Raw genomic sequence first — 11,434 nt, 5'->3', positions numbered from 1 at the left:
GGGGTCCCCTTTGTTCCAGTCCCTTGAGAGGACTCCCAGCTGCTCAAGTCCCTGTCAGCATCCAAACCCCTTTTTACCCCTCTACTGACATCCTGGGAGCACCAGCCGCAATCCTCTCCCAGCTCTCACCCTCAGCACAAGGAAAAGTGCTGGAAGCTCTCGCTCCCTTCCAAGTCTCCTGCTGACAACGTGGCGTTCGGTTTTTCCCCTCTTGCCTCCCACCCCACGTCTTCCTCTGCAGCCTGATGCTCACACAGAGCCGGCACTCACCTCTGGCACTCGAGCGAGCTGGGAGGGCTTTTGCTGCAAGCCTTCCTCCCTCTCCTCTCTCCAAAGATCTTCATCCGTTGTTATTCTGGTGGCTGCTACAGAATCCCAGTCAATCCCATCTGCACTGGCCAGGCTGGGACTTGCTGCCAGGTGCAAGAGGGAATCTGAGCGCTCTCTGCCCTTGCAGATGGACCTTCTCCACTCCTAAACCTGCTGCTGTGCTGCCTGCTTTTCCCTCCGGATTTCACATCGGTGAGATCCTTCTCTGCCCGCAGCCAGGTCCCTGACTCACCAGGTTGGTCCTCTGCGAGCCAACAACATGGCACTGGGAGCCGCAGCTGACAGGGTTAGTTGCTTGGGAATGAGGTGATGGGATTGAAGGGGTAAACTAACCAACATTCAAGTGGGATTTGAGGGTCTTCAATGTAAATGAATGGAAATTCAGCGTGCTTCAAACAAGAGATGCCTCGGTTCACTGCGTGGCACTGCGGCACAGCTCAGATACAGGACCCTAAACCAGTTACTTGCCCCGTGCCGAGCTGCCCGGCTGCGAGTGGTGCAAAACTGGCATTTACCTTCCACTGCAAAATTCCTTCAAGTCCACTGGGGAAAAAAAAAAAACAAACCAAAACAACAACACCCCCTCCACCCTCCCCCCCCAAAAAAGCCCTGGCAAATCTGGAAGTTTCTTCTTTCTGCAAGGATCAGACAAAACAGTTTTCAGAGAGTCTGTCTTTCAGCAGAGGTCACGTGTAGAACCGAAGAGGACACTGACCACCACTCTGGTTAGTCTTTTTTATCCTGAATAACCATATTTCCAGTAGAGTGATATAAGATGGCTTCTCTTTCGAGTACATCATTTGTTCTTTAATTCCCAGCTAATTCCACATCAATCCAACCAAAACGGCAGCCAGGGAGTTCAGCACCAAAGCGCTCATTACACTGACGGCTGCTGCAGTGCATCGTGATGACCTCACATACCCCAACTGCTGAAGGAAGCAGCAGCCAACCCATACAGAGCCAGCTCGGCCGCACCGAGATTGAATTAACTCGACCCAGGCTTTGCGTAAGCCCCAACAGAGCAGGAACTGCCCCAGAACAGCTCTGGAACAAGAGCGCAATTCTCCTCTGGAAGACTCAGCACCACGAGGCTCACTCCCACAGCCAGCAGCCCGCTCGCTTTGGGACAGGGTAAAGAACCGTGCTGCCAGCATGTCACAGCACTTCATTCCCAAGGCTTTGTTTAATTAAGCCTCATTAGTTCCACCGTCTGCAGCCGGCTCCTGCCAATGCCTGTGCCAGGAGGAGCAGCTAGATGGCACCCACGGCCGGCTCATGGCTCAGCTCTGGTCTGCTCCCTCCTTCCCAGAGCCTCAGCCGAGGAGCAGGGGCACCAGCCCCTTGCCCAGACACCCCAGGACCCTGGCAGAGCACTGACCCCCGCAGGGACACAGGCGGATGTGCTGTCCTGTGCCCCCAAGGGCGATGTTCTCCTATTCCCTCTATAACACACACATATTTCTGAGGTTTAAGTTGCAAGACTCAATCACCACGATGCTTTCCCTGCTCCTCAAGAGATCAACCGTGGTGGGTGACCTGTCACGCAGCATCAAAGCACGGCAGCAGCTTGGACACGGAGTTTGCAGCACGCTTGGGTCGCACACACCAAGCCAGGAGGCATTCCAGGAAATCATTCCTCGAGGTACGAGGTGCTGCCTCCTCCTCAGCTCACAGACAGCGAGGCAAGGATCTCACCCGTGCACACAGCTTGTACTGCAGCAGAGCCAGAGCTGGGCTGGCGGGGGGACGGTGGGCCAGGACCCCCTTTCTGAGCACCTCAGCATCCACCTGATGAAGGACGGAGCATAACTCTGCTGTCGTAGCAAACAAAGCTCAGTTACTCAAACAAACTCACATTCAGAGCAGCTCCTCCTGCCTGCTAGACGCAACCTTCTCTGCTACGATTCTGCTGCGTTTTATTACTAAACAGTTGCTCCCTTTCCTCGCACAAGCACCTGCTATTTCTCGGAGAATCAAGTTAAGCGCTATTTTAAACAGCACTCCAGTGCGATGAGGCTCCAGTTTGGTGGCAATTCCGCTCTAGGTTTTTATATTTCATTTCCTCACCCAGCAAGAAGCTGCCCTCTATTTCCCTTCCCTGCTGTCTCACCAAAATATACTCAAAATTCCCTATTCAGCCATCTTGATTACATTCCCCACTTTGCATCAAAGGAAGAAAATTACAAGCCACTTCAAATAAAGCACCAGCTGCTTGGGTTTAACTCTTTAAGTGCCTCTTCCAGAACGGCTGCCTCAGTCAGACGTGTTACAGAGCTATAGGAGAGTGTTTATTCCTGCAGGAATCCCTTTGCACTTACTACACCAGGTTACTCCACCTAGATTCTTTGTCTTTAGACAGAGGAGTAAACAGTGCCAGTTGCCTCTGCTGCTGAATTACCATCAGAACAAGGAGCTGGATAAAAACCACCCCAGAACAAAGCTTACGTATTTAGTACAAAACCGAGGGGTCAGTTAGGAGCACGGACTTCCTGGCACAGCAGTTTCCTCCCTGGCCACAACAAGGTAAAGGACTGTGGTGTGTGTGAGCCCTGAAATGACACATTTGGGAGATGCACAATGATGAAAAAGAGGCAGAAAGATAAGACAGGCTGAAGCAAAGAAAAAGAAGCAACCCGTTCCAAAATGGTACTCATGGAATTAAAGCACCTCGACCAAAAGCCAGCACAGGCTACTTGGTCAAAACGAACACTGGAACTGTTGGGCTTTTTTAAGAAGAGGAAAGGCTCAGGAAAATCAAAGCCTGGTACAGCAGCTACTGAGCGTGGGTTTTGACAAAGAAGCCCAAGAAACCGCCCGTTTACTTTCAGCAGACAGGTTTTATAGATGCAGAAGCACAGCTGGAACAGCACTAATACGGCAGTGATCTGTGGCACAGACAACAGGAGGCACCCCAAGGGACTCTGGTTCCTCCCCTTTATTACAGGTCAGCAGAAAACAACAGGTTTTCTCCCGTTTATTTACAAAGGAAAGGAGTACAGAGCTTCGAGTCACGTCACCCAGGCCCGTGTGCAGCCCGGGTAACCTGCTGGCTGGCTGCAGGCTTGCGCTCTCACAAAGCAATGGTGAAACACCCTAGTGACGCCTGGAATTTCTTCCCTGGTCCCCTGGGTTAAAGCTGGGTCAGGACACGGGAACCCCAACCCTATTTTACCATCCACCCAAGCTAGAGAGCTGGGACCAGGAGGCAGCAGAAAAGTAGTGGCAGGGTACGTTTGGAGTGAGCAAGGACTGGTTAGACATCACCAGCGAGCTAGTCGCTCCCCTGCTGCGCACCAGCTGTGTGTGCGAGAGCCCAGTTCACAGCACATTCCTCTCCTGAAAGAATTCATTTACTCACGTGAGGCACCAGGCTTTCCACGTGCATACACACGATAAAAAAGTGACCTGCAAAAGATGACGATCTCACTTCCGATGGGTAAAGATGGCCCCTAAAAACCATCCTCAGTTGCTGTGCTCGGGGAGGTTTTGCATTGGAAACATTTACAGGGTTTTGTCTGGAGCTTTCTGGCAATACCCCACAACCTTGTAGAACTGCAACATCAAGACTGAAGGCAAAGTCAAGGCTGTTACAGGAAACCACCCTCTCGAAGGGAAAAGGACGCATCCCTTCCCCTCCCACCCCAAGTCGCTCTGTACGAGAGCTCCGAGCACATCCCCCTGCAGCTCCCACGGAGTTTGCCAATAGGGGAGATGATACAAAAATAGGCAGCAGCTCCGATTTCAAGTAAGAGCAAGCAGAAAATTGTATTCTAGTGACCACAAGCCTTTGTCACCACAGGCAGCATAAGAAACTCCTCCATTCACACTCTTTTGCAGGTCTCCCTTTTAAGGCCTTTGTGTCGTTACAGAAAGAGGAATTATTTATGTCTTGTGCTTGCAACCACTGCCCCTGAGAGCAGCTCCAAAATCTCCTACAATCAAACAGTTACAGTGTCTAGTTGTCCACGACCGTGCAAAATACAGACAGGGAGGGATAGAACTACCGACAGGTGTTTAAGCTTGTTGCAGATAAGTTATGTCAAGGACAGCACTTATGTGCCAAGTGTTTTCAACAACCACACAAACAGCCAAATGTTGAGCAACTGCAATACTGTTGCAACTCAGGTTCTCAACATCAGCCACGGAAAAAAAAAAAAAAAACCAAACCAAACCCCGAGCACTGTGATGGACATAGAAGAGTTTATCTTCACTGGGCAGAATCGTGAACTGCGCTCCCAGAAGGGCAGGCGAGATGTCGCAGAGTGACTTGGGATCACAAGTCTAACTGAGACCAGTGCAGATGTTGGCACAGAGATGACAAACACCAGCTGGGGCCAGTTCCAGAGTGGATTGTCACGGCAGGAGATCCTGTTGCTGAGCAAAGTGATATCCGTGAAGAATGGGGGAGCATTACCCCTCTCCCCAGAAGTTCTAGTCATTAGTTAAGGAACCTTAAGACAACTTCTCAAACTGCAGCAACAGGATCCTGTTGGGTCTCTAGAGATTCAGTCCCAGAGCTGTTTTGGGTTCAGAGGAAGCAGAGGGAGTCTTTTGTGCCAAATCTATAAAGAAAATTGCAATAAAAAGAGGTCAGTTGTCATCACTAAGAGGGACTAGGTCAATAACTAACTAAAAAAATTTCAGAGCACTTCAGGACTTCAATGTTCAGTTGCATTCTCTTGGAAATGCACGTTCAATATGGGATGCTGAGCGTTCTGCTCTGAAACTTGAGAGTATCAGCTGCCCAAATAGGAATAAAACTACATGGACAGGCCTGAGTAATTGTCAATAAATAGTAAAATAATTAGTCCAAGCATTAGCTCCCTCAAAGGACCTTCAACTTCCCCTGTACCCCACGGCAAAAAGTCCAGGCAGAGTTTCTAAAGAGGGCACTTCTCTCCAGAGTGAGTCTGGCAGTGCAAGACAATGCCACCAAGTACCAGGAGAGCTTGATTTCCACCCCATAACCAAAGCGGGAAGGATTGTGGCTCCGACTTCAGTTCTGCTAGACATCTTTCCTGTCATGAGGCTGGCACTGATCCCATCGGCAGCTACCTAACACGACTTGCTGCCGTCCGTACCTCCATCAGAAACGGAGAGCTTCTCCAATTCGGCTTCAAGCTCAGCATCAGAAATGGGTGGATTCGGCACCTTCTGGGGAACAGGAGGCAGATCTACAGGCTCCTTAGTCGAGTCCTGCAGGAGACTGTCCAGCTCCTTCTCAAGTTCCTCTGTGTCCATCTCTGCTGATTAAAGAAAACATTCAGTTCCAAGCAGAAATAAGGAGCATCTCTGCAGCACAGACTGAAGTCCCGGATTAACAAATGTATTATTACTCCCATCCATCATCACTGATGATGGCAAGGAACTCCCTGTGCTTCTCCTAAAGGGGAAAACTGAATCCTGATCTCAGGGAGAAGCTATTCCTTTAACAAGCCTTTGCACCGAGGCAAGAAAACATTTCCGTGGAGATAAACAAGCTGCAGCTACACAGAGGCCGGAGGAAAAATAGATTTAAATCAACATTACACAACTCTGAACAGAAATCCACCGTTCCTCAGACACTGCAAGGACTGGGAGATGCAGAAATGCTGATTACCCCACAACCCCCTGGAGAAGTTACTTATTTCAGTTAGTGCTTATCCTCCCAGGAAGGAGGACTAGACATACACGGGGAGGGAGCAGGGAAGGGATGGCAGCACAAAGGGCAGTGGTGAGAGAAGATCAGCAAAGAAAGAAGATCCACAAACATACCTAGACCATTGATCCCCACTCCAGCCAGAGTCTGGGCTACTTCATCTTGAGTATCACAAAGCTGAGGAGAAATACACAGCGTTTGAGACAGAAGCGCAGTGGTTGAAGTCACCATTTAAGTGCATAGAGCTGAAGTTGCTAAAAAAAATTAATCCTTCTCTGGTTTCACACCAGCTTATGCAGACAGATTACTGTCTTCATTTCAAGTCATTCAGAGTAAACTCGTCTTCCTTCCCCTCATGGTATTGAGCAGATTATGGGTAAGGCAGTTTTAAGACCCTGATTTTAAGCCTGTAGTTGCATTCCAGCTTCCAAAGGTGTGACTTGTATTTCCTTTCAATACATTTCGCTAAATATTTTCTAGGAGAGTTGTGTGCTCGCACAATACTGCTAAACAAAAGAACGCATGAAACACCAATTTAACCTAGCTTGTGATTTCTGGCCATCAATAAACACAGATCCGTAAAACCAAATGCAGCCAGCTAGCTGCAGACCCCAGCTTGCTGATCACAAAAGATCATGATTAAGTCTGTTTGCTCTGATGACACATGGAATAGAAACCAAACAGCACCAGAAGCCTCAGCACTAACAGCTGGACAAGCTCACTGCGTACATCGACACGCCACTCTCGTTTATGTCGATGTGCTCTTATTTCAGTACCTCTTGTATCTGATCCACCAGGTTCTCTGCCTTCTCCACAGTAACATCCTTCATGGACAGTTTCAGAGCTCCCATCCCAGCCTGATAGGCATTAAATACCTTTAGATAAAATAAAAAGGAGAAAGATGCACAATGCTTACCAAGAACGAACACCAGGCAGCATAAGCTTCTCTAGAGACCTGTTATCCCAGCAGGACCCTCCGAGAAACATCAAGATACCAGCAGGAAACAGAGCCACAAGCAGATTTAGTCAGCACAACACCCCAGCAGCTGATCTGCCGTTCCCTAGAGCAGGGAACACCGTCCCACCCGGCAGCGGGCACCCCTCAGACATGAGCAGGTAGGGCAGCACGACCGAGAAGAGCGAGGCTAAAGTGAACAGCACAAGACAAAATTAACACACTACCATCTGGTCGGTCTGGGAGGCGTATATACGGTCCAAGATCCCCTGCACTGCATCCAGCTTGGAATGAAGCTCTTCGATGCGCCGTTCTGTCCTTCGCTTGGCCTTCAAACATCTCAGTGCCTGGAGACATTGGGGACACAGACTTGGATCACAAAGCAGGCAGCAGCCAAAGGAAGTGCAGAAAAATAGCGATCCCTGCGCAGCAAGACACACCCCTCCCCAGCTGGTTTAAGAGCTGAAGTTTCAGTTCTCTTCACCACCTCACGCCAGACAAATACATTCTCTCCTTCACCACAGGGAGATCTTTGGCCCAAGAAATGCCACTTCAACACATCTGAGATTAAGCACACAATGTCTAACCCTGGTCATTGTCTGCAGTTCTGGACCAGCTCCAAGACACTTATCCTGCAGCTCCTCCCGGGTAAACAGTACTTACCAACTGCTTTTTCCCAGCTCTGCAAGCACTCCGGGCATCCTCTTTACACCTGGAACGATGCAAGAAGGAAAAGCAGCTTATTTGTTTGTGAGCAGCAGTTACTCCACGATCAGCAACCATCCCCACCGCCTTGCTCTAAGCCACAGGTGACTGAGGAACTGAACTGTGGATACAAGCACCCTTAAGCCACTGTTGCTGCTCAGCAGAGGCCCTTGAACACATTCCACATCTTTGCTAGAACTCCTGACATTCTCTCACTGCACGCTGTTTTTCTGGGTATAAGGAACAAAGACTGGAAGACCTGCCCTGCCACATGACTGCTCTGTTTACTGAACGGGAAAGAACGACCTGCATTTTCAGACAGCAGCTTCGTTGCTAGAACTCCTGACATTCTCTCACTGCACGCTGTTTTTCTGGGTATAAGGAACAAAGACTGGAAGACCTGCCCTGCCACATGACTGCTCTGTTTACTGAACGGGAAAGAACGACCTGCATTTTCAGACAGCAGCTTCGTTCTAACCATGTCATGGGAATACAAAGGTTTTCAGCACGCAGATGTTCTTCCCACCACCCTTCCCCAAATTACTTCTCTGCTTCCTGGGAAAGGGACTCCACCTTCTGTGACAGCAGCTGCTCGCTTTGCATCAACTGGTACACTCCAATGTCCACATCGTTCATCGGGGAGACTTTGGCATGGAGACCTCGGGCAAACTTGACGATCTAAAGACAGAGAACCCCACGCTCGAGTCACTTGTCTCCAGAATCTGTGCCTGCACTAGGAGTGCTCTGATGGAAGGAAAAGATGCTTTTACACCCCCAGTTTAAGCTTTTTAATAGAGTGACGAGGACATGCCAGCCATGATATAGCGGAGGATTAAACTAGACAGGGCGAAGGAACAGCACTGTGAAAACAAAGCCCTGATGGCACACCCTGAAGATTCAAAGCTGTCCTGGTGCTCTGACAGTGTCAGGCTTCTGCCTGCTTCAGGACAGGACCACAGGGTGCAGAACACCACAGGCAAACATGCCACCACAGAGGTGAGAGCACCTGAACCTCTGTAGTTAGAGAGGAACACCTGGCCACAGAAAGGGGAACACCAATTCCAGCGGCGTGGAATGATTTTAATTTGGGTAACTGGGAACACTCAACCTGCAGGCAGACAACTACAGCACCTGCCAGTTCTCTAGCTGTTAAATTCCATGGGTAACATTAACGAGCGTTTGAAGAACATGTCAAGAATGAGGATTTAACCTCCTCTACCACCAGGTTATGATGCTGGGCTACACAGAGTTTACTCTTCCGAACAAAGAGCAGCCTCTTTAGTCAATGAAGATGCCTCCCAGCCCGATGAAACGCAGGACAGGGATTAGACCACCCAAAAGCAGTCACCTGTACCCTGTACCTTCTCTCCGTTCTGTTCCAGGATCGTGACCCTCTTCTCCTTTTGCAGCTGGAGAAGCAATAAGTAGAACGTCCTTTCATCCGGACAAACGTTGGCACAGAGGGAACGCAGCTCCGAGAGGGCAACAACAGGGTGAGAAGAAAGCGCCGAGTTCTGATACAGGCGATAAACTTCCTCTGCCTTCTCCTGAAAGGAAGCAGCAGAGCTGGCAATCGGTTTACACAGCACCCTTCCTTCTCCCAACAGCTGCCAAGGCCACACCTGCTTCCTCCCACACACTGAAGGTAAAAAATATTTTGACGCATCATATTTTAGCCCAGACAGATTTTCAGAACGGGCTGTACTGTAAAATTCAAAAGCAATTACACTGCTTTAAAAATATCACCATTCACAGAATGAAAAGTCGGAGCTTTCCACGAAAGCCAAAACTACACCATTCACATCCCTCGGCCAAATGCTACGGGCCCGTGTAAGGACTGCACAGGCAGCAAGTCGGCCTTCTCTGTGCTGCTCCAGGTTGGGTCCCCCCTCCCAAGTTTAAATCCAATAAAACCTTTTCATCAATCCATGCAGTACTTGTGTTCACAGAGTCATTTCACATCATTCGTGAAAAATAAACATCTTCCCCATTTTGAGTGAGAGTTAAGGTCCACTTCAGACTAGAGAAACAATGCACTTCATCCAGCCCTAGATTCCACATCAAGGTCTGTGGTTCTCCAGCATTTCTTTAAAAGGTTTCTCTCCTCTCCCACTCACAGGCCCACTGGAGGGGCTGTGAAACACCCACTGCGCTCAAACTGATGACAAATAAAGCGACAATGTCTAAAGAGTTCCTGCATCCCAGTCACTTCGATGCCGCTTGCATGGGACAGCAGCAAGTCCTGGTGCTGATTTTAAGGGGCACAGCTACGCCGAGAGGGACCTGCAGTCTCAGCTGTCAGCACCGCACCAAGTCAGACTGAGCCACAGTGAATCCACAGTGCAACCCGCGGGTCCAGCCCTGACAACGCGCCGAAGGAAAGGCTCTCTGATGGGACCCGAGGGTGGCTCCGCTCGGGTTCCAGCCTTTCATAACGCAGAGGGGAGCTCAGCTCAGCGACACACTGGACTGACAGACAGCGACTTCTCCACCACCTGCCTCTCCCTACCACTGAGGGCACTCAACCTGCGAGCTGCTCCTGGACACGACACTTGCACGAACTCAGCCCTGAGACTCACCGCAGTCTCGCAGCACACCACTTGCCTTCCCAGACAAGGCAGCAAGCCTGCCCCTCCCATTTCTTCGAAGGCAGTGAAAAGTCACTAGTGTGGAGGAACATCTGTAGATACAAACTACTTCTCCTCCCCGAGTTACTCCATCCACCTCTCCGCAGGCTTTTCAACACCTAAGGAGTACCGGTGAAGGTCTGCTCAACCCCAATCCTTCCTTGCTAGCACACAAAACGACTCACATTTTTTCCAGAGATGCATAACCTGAAGAAAGCTCTCAGCACCACTCACCTGAAGCAGCTCCACATAAATCAGAACTTCCTCTTCCTCAGGGATTTTACTGTCACCCAGCACGCTGGAGAGAGTCCACTTGAGGGGCTTCAGGATGAAGACTCCCACACCCCAGGAGATCCAGCTGCTGTCTACACTGGCCATGAAGTCTGACTCCCTCTGCAGTTTGCCCCGTCTAGAGAGAAGGCGTGCAGAATGGAATACAGTCAGTCCAAACCCTTCCACCAGCAGCAGTGAGAGAGCCAGTCTGGAGAACGAATAACCAAAGCAGTGCTCTATGCTGGGTACATTCTCGGTCCTAGTTTTTCTAACTAAAAGATAGTTTCTAGCTAAAGTTTGACATGTTCCTGCTGCCTGTGGAAACACACAGAGGTTTCCTCTCCTCCTTGGCCTCCTCTGGACACAAGGGTCTTTTGGTTATTACTCCAGTTTGGCAGGTTTCTCCCAGTTTTCTGACTGGAGGCCGATGAGGCATCAAACAGGACACTGATGGGGAGGGTCAGTTTTTGAAGGGGCAGCTGCACATTTCAGGATGCTTCATTTGCACGTTAAATTGCAAACAGCTTTTCTCAGATCCAGAGACTTTATTTGTTCAGTTACAGACACAGCCTCAGCTAGCTCCTGGTGCTCCTGAATCCTTCCAGGGTACCAGTCCCACGCTCGAGTTCCACCACACAAACCACATCCCCACAGACCACTGGCAGCTGGCTCATCACAACAACCGTTTCAGCACAGTATTCCCTTGGGATCCCCTGTACTCCCCACGGCCCTCCCGCACCTCCTGTGAGCCCCGGGGTGAGCTCCTCTGACTCCCTGTCCACGCTTTACCTGGTACAGGGATCCCAAATTCCACCCCCCACACAACCCTGTATTCCCTTGGGCCTCTCCGGGCTCTCCTCTCCTTTGCAAGCCCTGACACAGCAACAAAACCCCTTCATGCTCTCC

At 50.1% G+C, this 11,434-nt stretch overlaps 1 protein-coding gene across 1 annotated transcript; it reads right to left on the bottom strand.

Moving 5' to 3' along the window:
- Window positions 1-4,582: 4,582 nt before the first annotated feature.
- On the bottom strand, window positions 4,583-10,800 carry CHMP7 (charged multivesicular body protein 7; the record flags this gene model as incomplete). Its single annotated transcript, XM_010131713.1, has 9 exons — window positions 4,583-4,892; window positions 5,412-5,573; window positions 6,085-6,145; window positions 6,745-6,843; window positions 7,151-7,270; window positions 7,587-7,635; window positions 8,173-8,306; window positions 8,990-9,175; window positions 10,490-10,800. Coding segments are annotated over 9 exons (1,187 nt in total), but the record flags the coding sequence as incomplete, so codon positions are not given.
- Window positions 10,801-11,434: the final 634 nt, after the last annotated feature.

Source organism: Buceros rhinoceros, unplaced genomic scaffold, assembly GCF_000710305.1.
Source record: "Buceros rhinoceros silvestris isolate BGI_N320 unplaced genomic scaffold, ASM71030v1 scaffold33522, whole genome shotgun sequence".
NCBI lineage: Eukaryota > Metazoa > Chordata > Aves > Bucerotiformes > Bucerotidae > Buceros > Buceros rhinoceros.
The sequence above is the reverse complement of the archived record's forward strand: the minus strand, read 5'-3'. Positions and strand labels throughout refer to the sequence as shown.